Source organism: Quercus robur, chromosome 5, assembly GCF_932294415.1.
Source record: "Quercus robur chromosome 5, dhQueRobu3.1, whole genome shotgun sequence".
NCBI lineage: Eukaryota > Viridiplantae > Streptophyta > Magnoliopsida > Fagales > Fagaceae > Quercus > Quercus robur.
The window spans coordinates 56,404,876-56,430,782 of NC_065538.1; the positions used below are offsets into that span (position 1 = coordinate 56,404,876).

At 36.7% G+C, this 25,907-nt stretch overlaps 2 protein-coding genes across 4 annotated transcripts in view; both read right to left on the bottom strand.

Annotated features, from left to right (window-relative positions):
- Nucleotides 1-10,351, bottom strand: part of LOC126726397 (uncharacterized) — a 99,688-nt gene extending 89,337 nt beyond the window's left edge. Inside the window, exon 1 of the mRNA XM_050431653.1 lies at nt 10,341-10,351. The gene's annotated coding sequence lies outside the window, so the exon portion shown is untranslated. The remainder of the gene's footprint in view (nt 1-10,340) is intronic.
- On the bottom strand, nt 4,649-24,064 carry LOC126726396 (carboxyl-terminal-processing peptidase 1, chloroplastic). Of its 3 annotated transcripts, XM_050431650.1 has the most exons (12): nt 23,602-24,063; nt 23,396-23,515; nt 21,812-21,949; nt 20,755-20,859; nt 20,485-20,653; nt 19,950-20,026; nt 16,177-16,221; nt 7,458-7,541; nt 5,809-5,847; nt 5,667-5,729; nt 5,117-5,246; nt 4,649-5,040 (listed from the first exon to the last, which is right to left on the bottom strand). In XM_050431650.1, the coding sequence occupies exons 1-12, from the start codon at nt 24,025-24,027 to the stop codon at nt 4,988-4,990; spliced, it is 1,449 nt and encodes a 482-aa protein (XP_050287607.1). In that variant the 5' UTR covers nt 24,028-24,063; the 3' UTR covers nt 4,649-4,987. The 3 variants fall into 3 exon arrangements, with proteins under 3 accessions (XP_050287607.1, XP_050287609.1, XP_050287608.1); XM_050431652.1 differs by lacking the exon at nt 23,602-24,063 and having other exon boundaries at nt 21,812-21,993; XM_050431651.1 differs by lacking the exons at nt 4,649-5,040; nt 5,117-5,246 and having other exon boundaries at nt 5,661-5,729; nt 7,417-7,541; nt 23,602-24,064.
- Nucleotides 24,065-25,907: the final 1,843 nt, after the last annotated feature.

The window sequence follows — 25,907 nt, forward strand, 5'->3', positions numbered from 1 at the left end:
TAAGTAAGTGAATGAAAGAATATATGAACATCATCTCCTTCATTAACAATTAAAAATTGAATATACATATATATATATATATATATATATATATATATATATAAATTAATTTTTATAACATATTATAAATTTATATTAAAATAACATCAGTATACTATTAAATTGGAATATAATAAAAATAATAATTTAACATATATAGTTGTTATTTTAGTCTAGAATTATCATTCAAAATTCTTTTATAACTTTTTAAAAATTCTCTAATGAAACTCATACGTAATATGTACCATATATAATTATACCATATATTACTAACTTTATATATATATATATTATATAAATACAACAACTGGAAGAGAATAATTTTTTATAGGTAGATAGTGAGAAATGGGAAGGTGGGGACCTGAGACATCAGAAATGATGCCATTAGGCTTATCATTGAACTATCATTTGAAAGTTTGAATCTTGAGAAATGGGAGGCTTGAACATAGATTTTCCTTATAAAATGGATCAATCAATACCACTAAGTTACAGAGATCTTGACCCATATATTACTAACTATATTCAATGCACAATTTTATTTTATTTTTAATGGGAACACAATTCAGTTCCTTTTTATGGATGAGTAGAACCTATTATTTAATCTTCTACCCCTTTTTTTTATTTGATGAGATTTAATCTTCTACCTATTAGCATTGCACTCATCTAGAAAGCTCCTAGCAGACTTAGTTTTTGGCTGCACGTAGATTTGGAGCGAGAGGAGGAATGGGTTGTGTGCATTCAAGATCTTCTCTTTTTTTTTGGTCCAATAAATATGTCACATGAATGGCATAAATAAAGAAAAAGAAAAATTAGAGAGCTGCCCATTCTTTGAGATTTTTTTTTCCCCCACAATCTGTCAATCTTTATTTATTTATTATTTAACAGGCTATCAATCTTTCAATTGTCTAGAAGTGCAACATTGGCAGCATAAGTGAAACTCAAACTCAATATGGATGCATCAGTTATCCCAAGCACTAACTGGGATTCAAATTAGAACTTGTTGGATACATGGTTTTTCCAGAGCAATTGGCTTTACCACTTGTCTTATTACAAAACTTTGGGGGCCTCTCTCTTTATGACTAAATCACTCAACATTAATAGTCAATGTGGATGCTACTGAACTGAAGTCATCGCCAATTCTAGCACTGCTTTAAGGAATCTAACAAAGCTGCTGACGCTTTTATTTCCTATTTCCTTTTAGATGTTATGGAGGTCTCAGATTCAGACAACTCAGCTGCGAGATCTACCCAACTAATTCGGGTTACTTCTAGTAATGTGTTTCATACTTATGCTCCTAATTCTACGCAAAAAAAGGGTACATTTCATTAACATATACTGAGGTTTGAGCTAATTTTAGTCAGGTTCAAAACTTTTCAAAACTGACTAATTTAAAGGCAACTTAATCGTTAAACATTGTTAGATTAGTTAGTCATTTTTTCTCAACTGTCTTAAGAACTAAATTGGCTTTAAGGACTAAATTGATTAGTTTTGGAGCTAGTTGACATTGGTGTACGATATGTTAATGGAATTTACCAAAAAAAAAAAAAACTACCATTAGTCACAACCAGCATTGAGGCCCAAAAGGAAATAGGTCCACCAAGGATTTGGGTTTGGGTTCACAACTACTCCGCCATGTTGAGCTTGTACTACAGTATAAGGACTGTAAAACAAACCCAACCCACTTAGCAATTTGACTAAATAAGCTTGAGAGCATTCCTGACAAAAAAACACACACACAATTTCTGACCTTAAAAAAAATGATTATTTGACTCCTCCATAAGGGGAAAATTCAATTTTTTTTTGTTCTTGAACAAGGACAGCGAGTTGAACCAAAACAGAAAAGTTGAAAAGCCACCCATTCAGAGTAAGGAACCATTACTCTTTTGCCAAACTTTGAAACTAGGAAAGCATTTTTAATTTCCATATCTCCCATCGCTGAATTTAGTACTCCAAAAAATTTAAACACGAACCAATTTAAACCCATGCTAATGCCTTTTTTTAAGGTCCACAGATAGCGAAGCCCAGTTATTTTTGAGTCTATTATTTTCTTAATTTTTGCATCGTCCAAGTCCATAATCTTTAAATGGGAAATTTTGAGGAAGTTTGGTATAGAGGGAAAATACTAAATAGTAAGGCCTATTTGAGCTTACCCATAGGCCCAAGAGATGGATTTTACCGAATTGACTTAGAACACTTGTAAAATCGATGAGCCTATGAACAAGTCCATGTGCAGGCCACAAATACAAAAAGGAGCACCTAAGCAAATTGTTATATATGCCTAAAATTTCGAACTAATTACCCCAAATCATGAAAAGTAGTCTGGCCTCATATAATGCTAACTAGTTTCCTCAAATTTAGCAGGTTCTTAAGAGGTCGTTTCACCTAAAAGGGATAGAAACACTGGTTTAACTAACCAAAATATCAAAAATTGGTAGCCAACTAGTTAGTTGTGATATCCAAGAAGGCCAAAGCTCAAGGTTTCCATTCTTCCGAAAATCTAACAACTAAAAGCTTCAATTCATTATCCAAAAATGGATATTACAATATCCTTGATCTATTATAAAGCCTTGTCCCAAAGCCAAGCAAAAGTCAAACTTCATCTACCTCACCAACCACATTTATGCTTCTAACTTAGGTCCAAAATTCTAATTATAAAAAGCAACGAATTTCAAAAGGTTTTCTTATGTGTGGTAACATAAGTGTAGACTTTAGACTCTAGAGTAGACTCTAGACTTTACACTCTTAATTAAAAAGTGAATATGCAAAGAGTCATCTGTTTGAATGGGTTGTTGAATTTGCCTAAAAGAGTGTGTAAAAAGAAGTGGGAGTGAAAGAGAATTTATTATGCTTTCAAGAATGTGGGTTTAAATTCGGAAAACAAAGACTTTAGACTCTTAATAAAAAAGTGGTTGGAATCTATGACAATTCACATTCACAACACTGTTTTAGTTTAAGTTTTGGTTTTGGGATTTTTTTTTTTTTTTTTTTTTAAAGGAAGGGAACTATTACTTGGAATGGCTCTAAACTTTAGATACTTAATTAAAAAGTTGTTGGAATCTATGACAATTCACAATCAAGAGAGAAGTTATTATGCTTTCACAAATATAGGTTTAAATTCGGAAAGACTCTAGAAATTACACGGTTCTTATCATCACTTTTGTTTAGTGATCCACATTCCATTCAAATATTCTTATTTGTTTAAAATTTGACTAGGGTCCACTACTCCACTCAAATTATTGAAGTCAATTTCAAAATTGACGAAAAAAAGGAATAAAAGTTGTATGAACTATATTATCCACCTAATCAATGTGTTCGACAAAAGCATACATGGGTTGCATGATTAAAATCTCAAACAATTCTCTACATGCTTTGTATGAACGATTTAATTGCTTTACATGTAAAGCCAAGTTCAACTTCATTATTAATTATAGATGATTCCATTAACAAAGGGACAGTTGTTGAAAGGAGGAGAAAAGATTTGAACAACATACACCACAAAAATCACCATTATTGCTAGACTATCATTTGAACCCCACTAATACCTCAAACTCTTTAAGAGCTTAGTTTAGTAAATTTCGTTGTTTTTACATGAAATCAACGCTAAGCACTTAAAAATAAATACTATACTAATGGCATAATACTTCGGCGTTCGATTTTTTTTAATTTTTTTTTATAGCAAATTAAGTTCAAAATTGAAAGTTGTTTAAATTTCTTCAAATATATCTTGAGTCAGTTTTGATATTTTAACAATGTATTTTAATCATCAATTAATTATTACGTTATCCAAGCTCAAAATATTGAGCATCTCCATTTTTTAATTAGGATTTTGACTAAATTGGGTTTAATTTTGAACAACCCAAAGCCAAATTGGGCCAGTACGATCAGATAAAAAGTCAAAACAGCGACAATTCCTGTAGTTTCTTTTGGTTCGATCTTCTTTTGGGTTGTCACAAAAAATGAAAAAATAACCTTTTCATTTAGTGCATCTTGTTAACCCTTCACATCACCATTTTCCACAGGTTTTGGTTTAGTTGTTTAGAGCTCTTCTTTGAGATGCCAAGCTGACTTGGTACCCCAATAAAATCATCATGATAAAAAACATTAGGAAATGCTTTACCGAACTCAACAATTGACAAATTTTTGCATCAAAATCATCAAACTTAGTAACATGGAACTTCCATGGTAAACAAAAGTATAATAAATCACTAGTATATTCAGAGATTGTTTATCAATGTTACATTATTATAATACTCATCAATTCAACAATATTGTTTGTCCCAAAACTAGCTATTACCGCTGTTAACATACAAAGTAGACGAAATAAATAAAATTTTAAAAAGTCAAATAATTATGAAGATAATATTAATAAGAATAATAGGGGTTTATTTGACCATAAACCGAACGTTCTAGTCGCAATTTACAGAGTCTTTAAGCAAAAATTCTAGCATAAAATATAATGTGTAAACAACAAAATGGCCAAGAAATATTCTTGTGGTAGTGAATTTTATTCAAAACAAACAACTAGGAAGTTCTTCAGTACATAACTTTTTTTTTTTTAATATATTAATAATCTTCAATACAAGACATGTACAGGTGAGAACAGGGTTAATTTGACATCAAAGACATGTACTATAAGAACAAAGTTGGGTTGTAACTTGTAACCATTTTTTACAAGTAATAATTCAATCAACTCTCAAATCCAAAAATCTATTGCCGCCTCTCAAAACAATTACACTTTCATTGCAAGGATGCAGACACAAGTTATAAAGCACAAGAGCCATTGGGCAAGTTAAGCAAATTATACAACTACACCTTTAGAGACACATTTTCAAGAAATATAAGGCAGCGTCCACCAAATTTGTCCCATATTAGGTTATCCAACTAAAGGTAAAAGAAATGTCTAAGAAATCAAATCTAGAACTTAAATAGAAAGACCATAACCTTTGCTTCATCCTTGCAGCTTACTGCACTGAGAAAGGTGCTGCGTAACATCACTCCAAGCTGTATGTAGAGAATTATTTTTCATATTAAATGGGAACTTACTAACATTTATTGCAGAAATATGAAAGAGTTATACCTGGGAGATTTCGATAATCAGGCTCTATTCCATTGCCATTTATGTCCCTGTGATTTGGTGTGACGTACTTCCCAACAGTTACAACCACACCAGATCCATCAAGAAGTTCAAATACAGATTGAATCAAACCCTGTTCAACATATAGGCCACAGGACTTGGGATCAGAATCACAAAGAGGGAATTTCTATAGCTGTGATGTATTGCGCATAGGAAGAATCATATTTCGACCAATTTAGGACAACCAGATATCTAGTTTTGGTAAGTCAATCAGATATCTAATCTATTGGTAATATGAAAAATTTAAAAACTAAACTCAATATGTTGGGCAAAGAGATAGAATGAAGCTACCAAAGAGAAATTTTGATTTTTATCCCCAGCCATGATGCTACTGACCAGAATCCAGAACAAAACCTAATATGAATGTTTGAAGCTGAATTCCAGGGTTTAGATGAAAAACAGGTTCTAGGTGGACTCAGGTCTATCACATTACATGATCATATATAAAGGTAATTTAAATCAGCATTTATGAATTAATATCTGAATTCTGAACCTTTCCAAAAGTCCTTTCCCCCACAAGAACAGCTCTACAATTGTCATGCAGCGAAGAAGCAACCTGAAAGAGACCACCATTTACAATACTACAAATGTGAAATACCAAAAGCAACTTAAGACAAGTTGATGGAGCTGCTCACAATTTCACTTGCACTAGCAGTTTTGTTGTTCACCAAAACCTGCATTAGACAAGAGTCAAAAACCTTGTGGGATAGGCCACAACAGTTGATATTACATAATTATAATTCCCAACTTGTTAGTACAAAAGATAATAAGCATATAAGATTGAATCAAGAACAAACACTCAGTAATGATGAGTCTACTTTTAAAATCATTAAAAAATATAATAAAAGAGACTGAATCAGGTTGGCATCTGGAGGTACAAATCCACCAAGTTAGAGGAAGATCAAGCTTCAATCTAAAGCTTTTCTATCCAACAAAACTCAAGCTCAGGTCAGTTAACCCCTGAGCACAAAAGGTATAACTATGACAAGGAGCTAGGGCAAAGTATGTTAACCAATTCTGTTTATGATGAGTTGACTGGATTTACTGAAGCTGGCACCCTAACTCATTATCACTCATTTAAGTTAATATTGAGCTACTCCAATCAATTATGTCTTTTGGTTATCCCTGTTGATCAGTATTAAGTAAAAACAGATTGATTGGAGTTCTCAATTTTGATGTAGAAAGCTGAACCATGCTAATCTAATCAAATAAGCAAATAGAGCTCAAACATGTTTACTAATTGACAAGCATAGTTTTATAACAATCCTCGTATTCAGTTCAAAGTTCAAACAGCTCACTACCTAGCTCCACTCCTTTGCACCCCAAACAAATCAAAAAGTAACCAATTGGGGCCAAATAGCGCTCATTTGCATTGCATCCCTATTACACATAATGCAATATAGCAAGGAAAACCAACAAAAAAAATAACAAAACCAACTGGTATTGTTCTGGCCTTGTTTTCATGTGTCTATGAATTCAAACTTATGATGCAATTCAAATATACTTTAGTCACTATGTCTACCACCTCATGTTCTGTGTCAAACATTGTCTTGGTTCTTATTGTAGACAAAATGTTCGAGCCAAAATTAAAATTATTAATGCTACTGCATGATAGACTTAGTGATGCGGGAGACACAAGAAGATTATTATTTAGTATTATTTATATTTGCAAGTCAATTGTATTTTTATGTTTTAGGTCCTATTAGTTTATTGGGCTATTAGTATTTTAATTTGGAAACAAGGTTATTTTTGTAATAAGGCAATTAGGGTTTCCTAGCCAATTAAGAATTAGGGTTTAGCAATCCTTTAAAAGCAACCTATTGTACTCCTTAAGGAGGTAGTTGATATTTTGGTGAATGAAAAAAATGGTCGTTTAGTCTTTCTTTGGTCTAGTGCTGACTCCAGGTCCACCCTAGGTGTTGACTCTTAGTGGTTTCTCCACTTGGTGTTGACCCCAAGCAAGGCCTAGGTGCTGACTTCTAGGTTATATCCCTTTATTTTATTGTTGTTTCAGTTTTGTTCTGGTTGTCCTGCGTCACTTAGTTATATTTCAGTCACCATGTACAGTAGCACATTTTCCAACAGCTCATTTGTCCAGCCCCTTGTTGCACCAGGCATCATGTTAATGCAAAATTGATAATAGTGCTAGTGAATGAATTTTTTTTTTTTTTTCCCCCAGAGTACCATAGACTCGGAGCCATTAACCATTGAAAACAGGACCAAGGCATAAATGAAAACAGATACGAGTACTTGTTCTAAAGATCTCAGATGTAGAAGTGCATACAACAACAGGAGCTGTAACCAATGGTGCAGTATCTGCAACAACGGTGTTTTGGTACTGCAGATCCCTTCCAACAGTATATATCACCTGTTCATATATCTTGTCAGAAGAAAACACCACATGATATGCTCAGTTTTGTCAACTGAATATGTGCATTAACTACTTAGTAGACAGATACTGTATTGTACATTCAGAAAAATAAGAGGTAATAGTGATGAGGAAGATGCTGTCAAAGTGATAAAGTCATGATTAAAAATGTACTGCTATCACTTTTGAGAAGGAAAGGTCCAAAGCAAAACAGAAAAGTACTACTCATTATTAAAGATCTATCACAATCGTGAAGTTTTTATTTCAGTAAGAATCTAATTTTTTTTTGGTTTTGTTGAAGGATACTCAATACAAAACACAAATGAGATAATTATATCGACAACATATGTAAAGGGACCATTGTTAGGATTTTTAGATGTTGGCTAATTCCATGTCAAATTTATTTGTATTATTGGGTTTCATTTTTGTAATGTAACATTGGACAATGAAGGCTAAAGTTGAAGTTTCAGTTCACCGTGTATCAAAGAACATCTCAATTGTGCGAAGTTAAGTCTTGGTCATGTGAGATTTGAATTCTCGATTGTGCAAGATTCAAGCAGAATGACTCGGTAGAGTCTTGTGAGACTCTCGTTTAACCAAAAATCTATTGCAGGAAAATTTCTGATTTGCTTCAAGAGTCAGTTTTGTAACAAACTCTAGCCAAAACCCTATTCCTATATAAACCCTACATTAACCCAAATTTCCAGAGTAGGAAGACGGCTACCGGAACCTAAAGAAAAACCCTGTGAACCCATATTGTCGAGCCATGATTTTACAATTTCCCAAGGTTTTTTTTTGGGTCATACACCCCACAGACAATGATGTACCAAGCATGTCCGACACGGACATGCTAAGCTTTTTGGTGTGCCGGTTCTACTTTGGTACAAGGTGCCAAGAGGAAAAGGCCCTAAAATACACATATGGTGAAAATGAGAATGTTCGTGGTTGCCAAATACCTGGTGGAGGATATTGATCTTCATAAAATAGAATGCATAAGATGTTTTAAAATGCAATTTTGTTTGAGTGTGAGCTAACAGTTTTTGCTTTATTTTAACAGTACACTGGGTTCATAATTAATTGAACTTGGTGGTAAAAAATCTTGCACTTGGGTTGGGGCTTCTTCATGCTTTATCATGGGAGATAAGAACATTCCAGATAGTTGAGCATAGAAGTATCTGTCTTATAGAATTTCTTGGTTATCATAGGTGGTTCCATTTTCTTTTTTGTCGAATCCAAATCGTTTGAATTTTCTGTGGAAGAGGGTGGTACTTTCTTCTTATTACGCTTATTTGAAAGATATAAGGATTCTCTCCAATCGGTTTTCATGGGAAAAGAGTGTGCTTTACGGTTGCTAACTTATATTGAGGATCTCATGTCAAATACCCGTCCTGAAAACTTTGCTAGAACCTTCAGGGATGGTAATAAGGTTTTTATTTTGCAAATGGGACTCAATGCACATGGAAGCTTTCTTATGATCTCTGAACTTCTTCATGGTCGTCGGAAGGGCCTCATCATTGTACCAGAAGGAAAGCTGGGTAGTGGGTGGAGAGGTTTTGGCTTTCATCTTCGTAAGGCCATTGCTCCCGACTCTCTTGGTGTCAAATCGCCATCTCAATCTGCCCTGTTCCCGTCAATGCAAAAGTTCAGAAATCATAAATCCTTTCTGTCGACAATGGTGGATGGTGATCGGAAAACCTATGGTGGTAGCAGAACAGGAAAGCTTGCAATGCCCAATATTCAAAATTCTATCAAATCAAATCTAGCTATAAAGTCTAGCTTGAGCAGTCAGAAGACTCAGAGCCTGGATTTGCGCGATAGGGGTGCTGGGCAGGTAAGCGCGGTTCCTGAGGCTGAAGTCACGCTTGAAATACAGGATGACGCTCTTAAAGGTGCTGATTCTCCTTTCTCGCTAGAAGTTTCTTTACATTTGGTACGTGGGCCGAATGGCAAGTGGGATATTAAGTGTTCCAACATTAAGGAAGTGGGCTGTTCTGGTGTTAGGCCCTTGAAAGATATCTTTAGGCCCAATGCTCTTGCTGAAGCCCCCCCACTGAACCCACCTCATGTTCCCAAACTTAAGCCCAAGCCCTCTTTGGTCTGGCAACCCAAAAGAACAGCAAGAAAAGAACTGACCACCAGGAGTTCCCCGTCGCTAGAGACCCATATTCCAGGTATGTCAAGTCCAGGCGCGAGACCCTTCCAATCTTCGTCGTGCCCTTCGATATTGCCTCTGAGGTCGCCGATGGTCTCCGATGTCGCCGTTGCCCATTCTCTCAAAACCGACAAGATCGTTGAAGCCAGGTTTGAGTCACCGGCGCCGATTGACTCGTATCTAGTTTCCGATGTAGCCGAGTCTGAGCTTCTCGGCTCCGACGAGTCCGAGGAGGCCAGGAATGGGTCGGCATGCTCCACAGATCATGATGAGAGCTTAGTGCGTGACCCCCGACTGATTCTCCAGGAGCATTCCGGCAATATTGTCAAGAAATGGGGGAACTCGGAGCAGTGGGTTCTTGAATTACGCGATGGGAGGAGGGTTGCGGTTCCGGTGCAGATCGCTTTGCCTCGGTGTGAAGCTATAGAGGTTTTGGAAAAGCAACAATAGCTTGCCTCAGTTACGTTAGAATCTTCTGACGTTACGAACATGTCATTGGCTCTTTTCGAAGAGGATGAAGTATTGGTGGAGGATGGGGCTTCGGATTCCTTCTCGGAGGAAGCTAATCAGCCCCTAGTTGTTGATCCAATTGCTTTTTCTCTACCTTTGGCCACGGCTGAGCAGTCTCTTGTAGATGAGGAAAGTGTTGTGGGTGTGGATACTTCAAGGAGTCAGGAACCTTACTCCGATTGGTTTCAAAAGAGATTCAATAACTTCGATAGCTTCCTTGGCACGTCCCTTGTGGGTTTAGAAGATCAAGCAATAGAATTTTTATTGGCTGTTGAAGTTGAATTATATTGGAGGGCTGAGGTGAATAAGAAATCGTGTGGTTCAAAAGGTTTGGGTGTGAAAGGTTTAAGAGAGTTGAAAGGGCTGTTTAGTTCCATTAATTATGGCTCTTCATCTGCTAGGCGATGTGGTATTAATAGGAATCGAGTTCTTTCCATTGCTCAATGAATTTGAAGCTTATTTCCTGGAATGTCAGAGGTCTGAATGAAGTTGACAAGAGGCTTCAGATTCGTAACTTGTTGCGATCCTGGAAGGCTGATATTGTGTGTTTGCAAGAGACCAAACTAGAGTGGATTACTAGAGGTACTGTTCGAAGTATTTGGAGTTGTCCATATGTTGATTGGTTGTACCTGGGCTCTAATGGTGCTTCTGGAGGAATTTTAATACTATGAAGCACGGGTGCGTTTCGGGACTCGGGTGCGGGTGCGGGTGCGGGTGCGGGACTCGGCAATTTTTGAAAAAGGTGGGTGCGGGTGCGGCAGGACTCGGCGATTAAAAAATTATTAAAAATATTTTTATAATATATATTTAATATATTGCTAAGCATACTTTTACTTTTTCATATTATATAAACAAATACCAAATTTAAGAGTAATAATAGATAACAACTAAAACGTAAATTTTCAGATTCACAAATTTATTTCTAAGCAATTTGAAAGAGAGAAATCGTAAAGAACAAAGAATAAAAATTAAAGAAAAGAGCAGAGAGAGCACACCTAAGGCTGAAGCAGTGCAGTGTGAGGGACGGAGTGACTGAGGAGATGAGGGACGAAGATGAGGGACGAAGCAGCTATGAACACAGAGAAGGAGATGAGGGACGGAGTGACTGGATGAAGTGTGAGGGACTTAAGGGGTCTGGGTATTACGGTGCGTTTGCACCTTTTTTTTTTTTTTTTTTTTTTGAATTTCGGCCTGACTCGGCCGTTTCGGCCGTTTCGGCCGATACAGGCCGATACGGCCGATATGGACCGAGTCGGCCCGATTTCGGCCGCGTCGGCGCCGATTTCGGCCGCGTCGGCCCGCGTCGGCCCGATTCGGGATCTGCCACGTGGCGCGACGCGGCACGACGCGGGACGGACGCGCGGTCTGCGGCGTCCCTCCCGCGTCGCCGCGTCCCGCCGCGTCGGACGCGGGTGCGCCGGCCTGGGAGCCGCGTCCGTGCATCCCAGAATTTTATTGATGTGGGATAGCCGAGTTGTGGAAAAGGTGGAGGAAGCGGTGGGGCATTTTTCAGTTTCATGCAAGTTTAAAAATGTAGGCGACCAATTTGAGTGGGCTTTCACAAGCGTATATGGGCCAAATTTGAACAATAGGCGTAAGTTGATGTGGGAGGAACTAACCGGGCTGATCAGTTGGTGGGATTTGCCTTGGTGCCTTGGAGGGGACTTTAATATTATCCGCTTCCCATTTGAGCGTTTGGGGGCTGCTAGCTTCTCCAGGGCTATGTATGGATTTTCTGACTTTGTTTCTTTGCATGGGTTGTTGGATATTCATATGGAAGGGGGCCTTTATACTTGGTCCAATACTTCCTCAACTTCTAGGCTAGACCGGTTCCTTTTCTCCCCTCTTTTGGCAGATCACTTCTCTCAGTTCACCCAAAAAAGGATGCCTAGAGTTCTTTTTGACCATTTTCCTATTTCGTTGGAGGGCGGGTGTCAGCGAAGAGGTAGAATTCCTTTCCGTTTTGAAAAAATGTGGTTGAGGGTGGATAACTTTGTAGACAAAGTGAAGAAGTGGTGGGCATCCTATTTGTTCCATGGAACCCCTAATTTTATTCTTGCTAAGAAGTTGGCGGCATTGAAGTTGGATTTAAAAAAGTGGAATGAAACTGAGTTTGGCAATGTCACTTTTAAGAAACAGGCCCTTTGGAGTAAGCTGAATGATTTGGATGCTAAAGAGGAGATTCATAGTCTATCTGCTGAGGAGAAGTTAGCTCAAACTAATCTTCGTTCAGATATTGAAAAGTTGACTCTTATGGAAGAGACTAGTTGGAGACAAAAGTCTAGGGTGTTGCATTTGAAAGAAGGGGATGCCAATACCAGATTCTTTCATAGAATGGCTAATTCCAACAGGAAAAATAATGGCATTGAAAGCCTAATGGTTAATGGTACTTTGTCGTCGGATCAGGGTATAATTGCAGACTACATTACTCATTTCTTCATGAATCTGTACTCTGAGCAGCAGGTTGAGCGGCTGTTTCCGGATTCGTTGGTTTTTCCAATGATATTTGGTGAGAATGCGGATTAGTTAGAGAGGCCTTTTGAAGAGGCAGAAATCTTTGACGTTATTCAAAGTTTTCATGGTGATTAATCCCCTGGTCCTGATGGTTTCCCTATGGCTTTTTTCCAAGCTTGCTAGGGAATTGTTAAACCTGATCTCATGGCTGTATTTCATCATTTTTTTGCCAATGGTCAGTTTGAGAAAAGTTTAAACGCAACTTTTGTTACTCTCATTCCTAAAAAACATGTGGCCAATGAGATTAGAGATTTTCGGCCCATTAGTTTGGTTGGGGAGGTTTATAAAATTATTGCTAAAGTTTTGGCTAATCGTCTCCGCTTGGTGATGGGGGATATAATCTCAGCATCTCAGAATGCTTTTGTGAGGGACAGACAAATCCTTGACCCTGTTCTTATTGCTAATGAATGCCTTGACAGTAGATTGAAGTCTGGGGTGCCGGGGCTAATTTGTAAGCTGGATGTTGAGAAGCCTTTTGACCATGTAAACTGGAATTTTCTGCTGCAGATGTTAGAAAGAAGTGGATTCTCTACCAAATGGAGACAATGGATTCTCTTTTGTCTTTCTACTGTCCGCTTCTCCATCTTGATTAATGGCTCTCCTTGTGGTTTTTTTGGTAGCACCAGAGGCTTGAGGCAAGGTGATCCGTTGTCTCCTTTGTTGTTTGTTTTGGTGATGGAAGCTCTTGGACGAATGTTGGACAAAGCAGTTCTTGAAGGTCACATGTCGGGTTTTAGTGTGGGTAACTTGGAGGGAAGATCCATGGCGGTGTCTCATCTCCTTTTTGCGGATGACACGCTAATTTTCTGTAAGGCTAATTTAGATCAAATTTTGATCCTTCGCATGATTCTTATCTGGTTTGAGGCAGTGTCAGGCCTAAAGATTAACCTGGGCAAGTCAGAATTGGTTCCGGTTGGGGTAGTCAATAATATTGACCTTTTCTTGGTTGTTCTTGGCTACAAGCAGGGCTCTCTCCCAATGAAATATCTAGGTCTTCCTTTGGGTGCTAAATTCAAGGATAAGACTATATGGAATCCTATTCTAGAGAAAATGAAGAGGAGATTGGCGGGTTGGAAACGTTTATACTTATCCAAGGGAGGTAGAGTCACCCTAATCAAAAGCACCCTATCTAATTTACCCACTTATTTTCTTTCTTTATTTCCTATTCCTGCTAGTGTGGCTAACCGAATTGAGAAGCTCCAGCGGAATTTCTTGTGGGGCAGTTTTGGAGATGATCCTAAAATTCATTTGGTTAAATGGGCTACTGTTTGTTCTCCTATTTCTTCGGGTGGCTTAGGGATAAGGAAGATAAGACTTTTCAATGAAACTTTACTTGGGAAGTGGCTTTGGAGATTTGGGGTTGAGAAAGATGCCCTTTGGAGGCAAGTGATAGAGATGAAGTATGGATGTGTGTGGGGGGGCTGGTTTACCAGAGCTGTGATTGGCCCTTATGGTGTTGGTTTATGGAAAAATATCAGTCAGGGATGGCCTTCGTTCTCTCGCAATATTCTGTATGATATTAGTGATGGTTCTAGAGTGAAGTTTTGGCAAAACCGGTGGTGTGGAGAGACTTCTCTTGCTGTTAGATATCTAGACTTGTTTAGATTTTGCAGGAATAAGGATGCCAGTGTGGCTGAGCTTATGATGTCCATTTATGGTGTCCTCTTTTGGAATGTGAGATTCATTAGGAGTGTGCATGCTCGGGATCTAGAGGCTATGTCCGACTTCATGGTAACTATTTATGGTTCGCATATAAGGGGGCGAGGTGAGGATAAAATGTGTTGGATTCCTAGCAAAGTTAAGGGTTTCTTGGTTAGTGATTATTATAGAATTTTAGCTGGCACCGCTTTCTTTGGGTTTCCTTGGAAAAGTATTTGGAAGCAGAAGATTCCCTCTAGAATAGCTTTCTTTGTTTGGACTGCTGCTTTAGGGAAATGCTTGACGATTGATAATTTACGTAAAAGGAAGGTGTGGATTCTGGATTGGTGCTACATGTGTAAGAGAAATGGTGAATCAGTTGACCATCTATTTCTTCATTGTCCTTTTGCTTCGGATCTATGGTCTATTGTTTTGGGCCTTTTTGGAGTTTCTTGGGTTATGCCGCACACTATTTTGGGGCTGTTATGGTGTTGGCAAGGCAGCTTTGGTCGTCATCGAAATGGTTATATTTGGTCCATCATTCCTCATTGCTTATTGTGGTGTCTTTGGAGGGAGAGGAATAGTAGATGTTTTGAAAATACTGAGAAATCTATTCCGGACCTCAAGCTTCTCTTTTTTAGAACTTTAAGGGATTGGTTGTTTGCTTTGCAAGATAAATCTTTCCCCTCTTTTATTGATTTCCTAGACTCTTGCAATTTTTGTATTTGATTTTTTATCCCTTGTACACTCCCTGTGCACTAGGGTGTCCCCTTTATATCAATATATCTTATTACTTATCAAAAAAAAAAAAAAATGCATAAGATCTTCATGCAATAGAAAGAGCAATTTATTTCTGCTAAGATTGCAACTAGGTCATTTCAAAATCAAAATTCAAGGATCTTAATCCCTGAGCCCAGCTCAAAAAATACAAAACGAAAAAGGCTAAGACACAGTACCAAAGACAGGACATTTGGAACCAACAACTATTAAGCCAACAAATAATGAGAAAATGAACCACAATGAGGACATGCATACACACAGATGTTAAAAGCTACAAAGGAACTAATATTTGTGACCTCATCATATGTTGTCCATTCAATGACAAGAAAGTCTTATGTTGAAAGTTTTACGTAAATAAAATTTTCAAGAGTGTATGGAGAGCAAAAGCTCTCCCAAAAGCGCCTTTTTTGTATGGAGAGCAGGAATTGGAAAGATCCTTACAATAGATAGTATAGGAGGGTTACAGTGACCATGGGCTGGTGTGGTATGTGCAAGGTGGATGGCAAATTGGTGGATCATTTATTTGGTGTTTCACCTTTTTTGGTTTTAAATGGGCAGTGCTGAGCACAGTGAACAAAGTTTTGGAGTGTTGGAAAGGCAGGTTAGATAAACGAGAAGGAATCAAAATTTGGAGGTCATTTCTCTATGTTTGATGTGATGCATTTGAAAAGAAAGGAATAGGCATTTGAGGGAAGAGAGAAAACAGTACAGAGATTGAAGAATCTATTCCTACGGACTCTGCACAAGTGGACAAAGGCCCAAAATCCACTCTCTCCTACGAGTTTCCTTAATTATCTAGATATGTTAGGACTTTTTAAATGAATTGCTTTTCTTTTCTTTTGGGTTTTATTCTATTATGCATGTCATCAGCAAATAACATACTAGTTAACTACTTTTATGAGTCTAGATGATAGAGCAAAAGAAGGAAAATGCAAATTTATAGAAATTACGGTTCGCCCATGAGAAATTGAAAAAAGAAATGCATAATCGCAGTTAAAAACAAATAGTATTTTTCAAATATATCTCGACAAACTGCCATACCGTCTCCCCTTCATTTAGGAAGAGTTTGGCAATTTCAATTCCAGCCTGAAATAAGCAAAAGAACAGGATCAAACACTATTACAAAAATCCCATCACAACAATTTACTTATTCTTTTTTTATATATATAATTCAATAAATATAGTGGGGGAGGGGGGATTTGAACCTAGACGTCTCTATTGGAAACACTAAGAAATGCATACAAGGCTCTCGGCCCCATCACAACAATTTACATGAATTAAAAACATGGCAATGTAAAAGTAAATGATCAATAGGCTCCCTGTCCCTCTTACACATGCAACACCAATCTATAATAATTAGTTGACGCCAAATGTAATCATTAGTAAGGATTTTCCCCAAAGCCACCATCCAAAGGGAGAGGACCAAAAAAAGCTGACCTTAGTTGGAACTTTAGGTTTCCAAAAACTCCTCCAAGGAAAAGACAAATGGAATTCTCATGATTTTAAATAAAAAAATATTACTTTGTTGCCCATAAAGAACATAGTTTCTGCACAGCAAGTATACGGAAAGCATACAAGAGAAACACCTAAATGAAACTTCACTGTGGAAATCTCTCCCTCCCAATCCAAGTTCTTTTATGCAAATCCTATGAAAACACATTGGCCACAAGGAGACCAGTATTTTTCTCTCTCAGTCCTTAACCTAACTCATTGCATTACCAATAATGATAGTAGCCACCTAAGTTTCTCAAGAAATTCTCCACTTTGAATTTTAAGTTCCTCTAGCCTCTAGGAACAAGTTCATTATGAACAGCAAGTGGATGTTAATGAGGGAAATTGATGCAGGAGCATAACCAGAAACTATCTCAATATTTTATTTTGGATTTTCATAGGATAATTTTAGATTTTCATGTTTTTTTTTTATTTAGTTTGAGATATGATAGGGATGGAATTTCATATCCTTAGATAAGGATTAGTTTAGTATTTGGATTAGTTTGGATTAGTATTTGATTTTGAGTTGAATTACAATGTGTTTTAGGATGTTTATCTTTATTTCTTGAGATTCCTAGAAGCTCTATATAAAGCTCCAGATGATTTATTTTGTAATCAGACTATTAGACATTTGTTAATATTATTCAATGTTTATTCATGCAAAGTTTGCATTGCATTTGGTGGTGAATCCAAACAACCTTAGGTGGTGAAGCCTAAGGTTTACCGTGGGATTAATCTAGGTGGGAAGCCTAGGTTGTCCTGCATCAACTTTGGTATTAGAGCTAAATCTAATCTTTCAAGCTTTCAACAACTCAAACCAAATCTGATGTACATCTCACCAATGTTAACCCAACCCAATTCAACAATAAAAAAACAAACCAACCAACTATGACATTATTCAAGTTCTTACCACACGAGATCTTGAACAAGCCCGAACTAGAACCAGTCCGTACCATATACCCATTTTACCCGCATGAATTTTTCATCCCAAAAAAAGTTTCCCAGCAGCCAACAAAGAAGCCTGCTACTCCTTCCAAACCTGTGACTCCAATCCGTGCCCAACTCTAGATTGCAAGATCCACCACCAAAAAAAAAAAAAAAAAAAAAATCTAGAAAAACCTTTGTTATGTTTCTTAAGTCTTGAGCTATGGCAGTGAAGTCTTGATGGATGGATGAGGTGTTTTCTTGTTGTATATTGTCTTTGTGATGCAGAAAATTTCCATGAGAGGTTTGAAGTTGATGCTTCTCTTGATAGGATAGGGGAACATATTTCTCTCTAAGTATTGGTTTCATTTCATTCCAATTAGTTATGGCAAGCTTGCTCCTTCCTTTGCGATGATTCTCAATACTATGCTAAAAGTCTCTAGCTCTACTTATCAATTTCATCCTAGCAAACCTAACCTTATTAGCATCTGGCAAACATATTTGATCAAAAAAGTGATCCATCTCATCTAGCCAATTGATGAGGGTCCAAGGATCTGGATGTCCATCAAATATTGGTGCTTCTAAGACTACCACGTGAAATGAACACTGGCTTACTAACCTGAGCTTTGGCTGGTGCTCTATACTGATCGTTATATGGGGCATGAATCACACGGCTGGAGAAATAAGTGTTTGACCTAGGCTATTACTGGGTTTGATGAGCGTGGGCTGGTACTGCTGAAAATTCAAGAATACTTGATGGGTTGATCAGGCTGTGCTAAATGCTTAAATACCCAAAATGAGTGTGGCCCACATAGATGTAGGATTGATGGGCTGGTAAGTGAACTCACGTGTCTGCTAGAACTTTTTATGGTCTGATGGTGTGGGTTTCAAGTTTTCTAGATCTGGTTTGTACTGTTGGACTGAAAATGAATTTGGGATGTAGGAGTTGCTGGATGTTTGGTTTTAGAAGCAATGGTTGAAAGAACGACGGATTTCTTGTGGTTGCTGAAAACTAATAGATCGATTTTAGCTTTGATACCAAAGTTGATGCAGGACAACCTAGCTTCCTACCTAGATTAATCCCAAGGTAAACTGATATTAATAAACATTTTCTACACTTCCTTTTTTTTTTTTTTTTTTTTTTTGTGTTGGTGGATCTAGCAATCTAGAGTCGGGCATGGATTGGAGTCACAGGTTTGGAAGGAGTAGCAGGCTTCTCTGTTGGCTGCTGGGAAACTTTTTTTGGGATGAAAAATTCATGTGGGTAAAGTGGATATATAGTACAGACTGGTTCTGGTTCGGGCTTGTTCAAGATCTTGTGGGGTAAGAACCTGAATAATGTCGGAGTTGGTTGGTTTGTTCTCTGATGGTTGAATTGGGTTGGGTTAACATTGGTGAGATGTACGTCAAATTTGGTTTGAGTTGTTGAAAGCTTGAAATTTCAGATTTAGCTCTAATATGCAAGACAACCTACGCTTCCCACCTAGATTAACCCCACAGTAAACCTTAGACTTCACCACCTAAGGTTGTTTGGATTTACCACCAAACGCAATGCAAACTTTGCATGAATAATCACCGAATAATATTAATAAATGAGAGGTAGAGTGGAGGAGACAATAATCGAACTTAGGATCTTATGCTCTAATACCATGTTAAGTTACTAATTGTCCCAAAAGCTTAAATTATTGAAATATGGTAAATTTAATCATTTAACCAATACTTCTAACATGTCTAATCATCTGGAGCTTTATATAGAACTTCCAGGAATCTCAAGAGATAAAGATAAACATCTAAAACAAATCCTAATCAAACTCAATTACTAATCCAAACTAATCCAAATACTAAACTAGTCCTTATCTAAGGATACAAAATTCTATCCCTATCGTAACTCAAATTAAATAAATAAAAACATTAAAATCTAAAATTATCCAATGAAAATCCACAATAAAATATTGAGATAATTTCTGGTTAAGCTCCTGCGTCAGAAATTGATGCAATTTTTCTAGATGCATTTGAAAAAAAATTTTTGATAAGTAATAAGATATATTGATATAAAGGGGACACCCTAGTGCACAGGGAGTGTACAAGGGAAAAGAAATCAAATACAAAAATTGCAAGAGTCTAGGAAATCAATAAAAGAGGGGAAAGATTTATCTTGCAAAGCAAACAACCAATCCCTTAAAGTTCTAAAAAAGAGAAGCTTGAGGTCAGGAATAAATTTCTCAGTATCTTCAAAATTATTTTGAAGGCACCAAAGGAATATAAAAAGGCTGGTGTCCTAGTAACACAATAAAAAATAAAAGTTATCATTTAGAAAATTCAACAATTGATGGAAGGACTAAAACATCAAAACTACATATTGACATAAAATAAACATAAGATTAATTTAGCAAACAAACCTGTACTAATCCACCAAGGTTATCTCTAAGATCTAGAACGAAAGATGAGGCTCCCATATCCTGAAGTCGTTTCATTGCTGCAACAATCATTATTATGTTTTAGTTAAAGTCATAAGACTGACTGAAACTATATAATTCAAGTATAACATAAATGAAAGCCCTACTGGGACTGTAATTAGTGCCATAAGTTTCACATAATAATAAGGATCCGAGCTAGCCAAATAGGCACATGATATCAGCTTCCAACTATCTAAAACCAAAAAGGACCTAATGGTATACCATAAATTCATTTATTTCAGGGGAAAAATGCAAATAGATTTATTCATTCTTTGCCTCTTGTCTTGAGTTCTTGTATGCAAACAGTGGAATGACATAAAAGGACCAATGCTAATTCCTTAGAAGCTTCCTCTTGTTGAGACTTGTATTCCACGGGGAAATGTGTTCCCATGCAGAACTTAGAAGGTTTGTGCAGAGTAAAATTATGCAATATATTGCATATTCCTAAAATGATATAGTGTAATAATATGACACCTACCAATCACCAAGTCTTTTCTAGCCAATGCATTGAACTCTTTTAGGCGCATGTACCCAACAGAAGCAGAGCCATTGTCAATTTGCTCCAAACGATAAACGACAGGGGTTCGAGCAACAAGTTGTCTCTGCACTTCGATAGATTGAATAGGCCCACAGTTACCATGCTTGACCTAACATTAACAATACAAATTTGAACAATCATTCTGAGGACAACACAACTAAAAAAATTAACGGGGCATTACACCATATGAGACTATATTAGTATCACAACCTTTACAGTGACAAATGTTTCATTAGGGCCTTGTAACAAAGATGATACTTCAAAGGCTGATTTCCCTCTCACATCTACTCCATTAACAGCTAACACTTCATCCCCCTAACAAAGTAGAAGAAAGAAAGAAAATAAGTGTAAGGAAACCTATATACAGCAGACTTGTTCAACCACAATCAGCCCTAATTAATAAAAAGAAAAAGAAATTCCAGAAACTAAATAGAACCAAGGAACAATGTGCATGTGTTTATACACAGAATAGTTCATATAAATATTAGAACCTTCGGCTGAAAGGGTTGAGTTGGCTAAACAAATCCTTTTCCAGAATTCATCCCTATCAAAGGCCATATTCTGTTTCTATTTAAACATAGGAAAATAAGAAGTTACTTCTATTAAAACAACCAAAAATAACTTTGGGCCTCTTACATCTTGAAATGCTAATGGCAATAATGGAGTGATGGGGTTGTGTGGTAGAAGTTGACACTAGTGGAATAAATAATTGCAATTTAATGAAAAAAATAAATAAAAATAGCAGCAGAGTCCCTTCCATTTGCCTCTGGGTCAGAAAGAGAGTTAGTGGACTTCTTTCTAAAAGGTCAACTAGCACCTCTTGGTATTTCCAATAGAGACATCTAGGGTTTGAATCCCCCTCCCTCACTTGGAATGTATCAAAAAAAGATACAACCCTATTATTCAAATTTGTTCTACATCATAAACAGATCAAGCAGTTGGTGAAGCATAACATGAATCATACACAACACATACATTTTGAAAAAATAAAAACCTTAATGTCAAAACCAGAGAGCACAGAACCTCGGATATAAGGCAAGTAATTAGAGTAACAGGTAGAGAAAACACAGCAGTTCATAACTTTAAGAATTACCCAACCCAGCATAACTCAACTCAAAACATATCAGGCATTGTCGCACAAAGAAAGAGATTAGTAAAACATCAACTCCAGGAATCAGCAATGAATTCAAGAGTTGAAATACAATAAAAGGCACAAACTAAAACAAATATTAGTATATTGCATCTGTAATTTTGGCCTTGTAGCTACCTGTCTAACACCAGCAGAATGTGCAGGACCATCCAACAAGAGACCTAGGACCTTCAGTTTTACACCCCCATTGTCTTCTGGAACTTCCCTAAGGTTCAGTCCAATACCACTCATGTCATACCTTGCCATCTTGGAGAACTTTCAACAACGACAAAAGCAGCATATGCCATGGAACAAGAAAACTGAAAAGTTTGTAAGACCATTATGTAGAAATAATGGATTTTTTTCATAAGTAATTAGAAGTTTTATTGAATTGAAAAGAACCTCAGGTACCCTGGCTCTATGATAACACACATTGTGTAAGTGTCATAAAGGAAAAGATAAAAATTAGGTACTTCTCTCAAATTCACTTCATGTTATGCAAACTGGCCGATTTCAATATGGTAGAACGCTTTGTAAGAAGATCCATTAGAACAGGGGCAGAGCCACGTATGGGCTAAATAGGGCCAACTGTTTTTTAAAAAATCATAATATAGCGTGTGTGTGTGTATATATTCTTAACAACTTTTTACTAGCTAGCCAAGTGTTCTCCAAAACACAATTCTACAAATGGATCCCTAATATAAAGAAAAGAGTTTTTAACAAAAACAAACCATCCCTTTTAAAAAAAAAAAAAAGGTACTGCTAGATTTATGTCTCTCCTCTTTAGCTTATCTATCTTGTTTGGTGAATTCTGGCTGTTGAGTCCAGTACTGAGATTTTAATAAAAGCAATTTTCTCATGTGCCTTTTAGCCTTGAATCATCCGTGGCTTTGAGGACTTGATTGGGTTCAAAGGAATTTGCTTTTATTTGTTTATGAGTTATGAACAATAAGTTTAATTTGTGGACATAGAATTGTAGAAAACACTTTTATTTGGGACTAAGATTTTTTTTGTTGCTGTTGTTATTGTTTATAGTTTCCAATTGTTTGTCAATGCTTCATTCAAACTCAAAAAGTTATACGAAAAAAAAAAAAAAAAAAAAAGGATAAACAACATAGATTTAAGATTTAAAGTTAGAAATGATAGTACCCAAAAGAATTAGAGAGATTCTAAAAAAAAAAATTACAATAAAATAAGTGATTTTTTTTGTGCATATATATAGCAAACTAGTCCTCTTATAATTTTATTTTGTAAATATATGCTTACAAATATTAGTGTGTGTAAATGTGTGTATGTATGAGTTTTGACTAGTGTATCAATATCATAATTCACTAAACAAAAATTACTGGCTCCACCCCTGCTTTGGACACAGAAAATGGTTACGAAAACTCTTATGAATCATGCACACGAACACGACCATACCACAATTAATTCACTAATTAATATGTATAGCAAACTAGTATAATTTTATTTTGTAAATACATGCTTGCAAATATTAGTGTGTGTAAATGTGTGCGTGTATGAGTTTTGACTAGTGTATCAACATCATAATTCACCAAACAAAAATTAACTGTCTCCGCCCCCGCTTTAGACATAGAAAATGGTTATGAAAACTCAATGAATCACGCACACGAACACGACGATACCACAAATAATTCATCAATCAATACTTTTAGCCATTTCAAAATCAAATTAAAGGTTCTAGGAATGAGTTAGAATTACCTCTTCTGGTTCAAGAAAACGCGTATACCGATCGCCCAAGCTTGCTAACATTCTTCTGATAATATCATGAGCCTTTGCTCTCGTCGGAATTGAAGTGCTCATAATATCTTCCTTCTTTTCCTGAATGAATCAAATTTTAAAAGCCATCAATATATGATAATTCAAAATACAGAAGAAAGACCATGTATACTGTATAAAATAGTTACCTGCCATGTTTGGGGAGACCAGCGATGGCGACCGGTGTCGAGAAAACTGTCATTGACGATTTCCCAAGCTTCTTCAACAATTCCGGCATTGGTCACCAGTTCTGGACCAGACTCGGCCTTCAATACTTGCTCGTCTTCGCGGCAGTACTCGGAAGAAGGAGATGGTGGCGGCGGTGGTGATTGGATGGTGGGAGATTCCAGTGCAACCGAGCATGGCGGAGAGAAGACGAGTCCGAAGGAGAGAGCGCCGGAGAGAGCTGTGATTATGGTTTTCTTGGTCCAACTGATTGAGTTGTTGTGGATGGTGGTGGTGGTGGTGAAATTGGAGAGGAGTGGTGATAGAGGCTTTGGAGTTTCGGATTGGGATTGGGATGGTGACGATTGTGGAAGTGTGGGTAAGCAGTTTGAGAGAGCTAGAACACTCATCTTTTGGTTGAGGAGAGTGAAATGTTAGCGAGGGTGATCGAGAAATAGGATTTGTTTAAATAGTCTTTGAGATGAATGGAAATCCAATGACCATGTTATTTTCTTTTCTTTTCTTTATTTTTTTTTTTTTTTGGAGATGCAATTTTAAAATCCAACCTTCTGATTTGCAACCACGAATTCTCCTAACTTTTTTGTATGAGAAGTGATACATTTACAATATTTTCACAATAAATCATAGATGGTAAGTTGTTATTTGTTCAAATTTGAACTTACCACTAAGATTATATTTTTGACTCAATAACAACAATTAGTAATGACTTGCCATTTAAAATTTGTTGTGAAAATATTATGAACATAACATTTAAAACTCAGGCTGCATTTGACTTGACTTCAAACTGATTCCGGAAATGATTTTCCGAAAAATGGGAGTGTTTGGCTGTTACTTCAAATTCGGTCAAACTGAAAAACATTTCCAGTTGACCGAATTTAAGAGCCAAAACAACGGAAATGATTTCCCGTTTCTATTTTCACTTCAAAGTACTTCCGGCCTTGGAAAATAGAAGAGAGAGAGAGGGAGAAAGACAGAATCGATCGCGACATCACCGTCCGCCGACATCACCGGCTGGCGCGGTAGCGCCAATCGCGATCGCGATCGCGATCTCCGCTTCGATCTTCGTGCGATCGCCATCGCCATCGCGTGAAGCGCCAACCGCTCCGATCGCGATCTCGCCTTCGTTTGTCCGAATTTGATGATTTTTTTTTTTCTGCATTTTGCTTGTGTTTTGAGGAATAAATGATATTATATAATCGTTTGGTAACCAAGAAAATGTAAGAAAATGTGAGCAACAAGTAGAAAATGTGTTTTTCTATGGTATTTTCAAGAACACAACCAAACATCAGAAAATATTTTCCGAAACATTTTTTCAAATGCAACCAAACACATGAAAACATTTTCCTTTCCCGAAAATAACATTTCCGGAAAATAGAATATTTTCCAGAAATACTTTTACACGAACCAAACGCAGCCTCAAAACACTGTTTTCTAACCGCTTATTCAAACACGCCTAATCCCATAATTGGAAGAGCGCATTTGAACCATGAATGTCTTTGTACAAATATTTGCTTCAAACATGTTTGAAATTATATAGTAATTGAAGATATTATTCATGTGTAGTTTTAGACTTTTATTAGTCACCTTATTTTTTTTAATGAGTCATGTAATGTGTTTAAATAATACATATGGATAATCAGATAAATTATCATGTGATGGGTTGGAAAAGATAGCCGCTACTCTAAACTAGTTTGGAGCTAGATTTTGTTCATGATAATTAGATAATTGGGGATAGGGGATTTGAATTTGGATGTCTTTGCCACAAACATCATGAGGTGCCAACCAGTTGAACTACAAAACTTTTAACAACGACCATGTAATTTTCTAATATATCATCCATCAATTTTTTTTCTCTAATATATTAATATACATTAATAGTTTGGAAAGTGATTTAAAGTTAAACCTACACTTTGTCCATTTGAAATACCAAAAAGTGTTAGTTCAATTAAAAAACTAGGCAATCTCATCATTTGTCATGGGAAACAAAAAATTCTCACCAATATATTTTGTAATTATCAAATTATTAGAAAATATGTTACATTGTTACACATAATGATTGCATGATATGATATAATATTGTGGGGGGTAAAAGACTAATAGGCCAATTTCAATATCTATACTGGGCCAGGGGCCCAGCCCATGGAAAAACCCCTCCTCGGCCATGGGAGAATCCCCCTCAAATGGATATAGTCGAGGGTAAAAGAGGTAACAGACCACCGGTAGCGAGACTACAGATCGTTCCATAGGGCAAGGAAAGCACGAAAGTAGA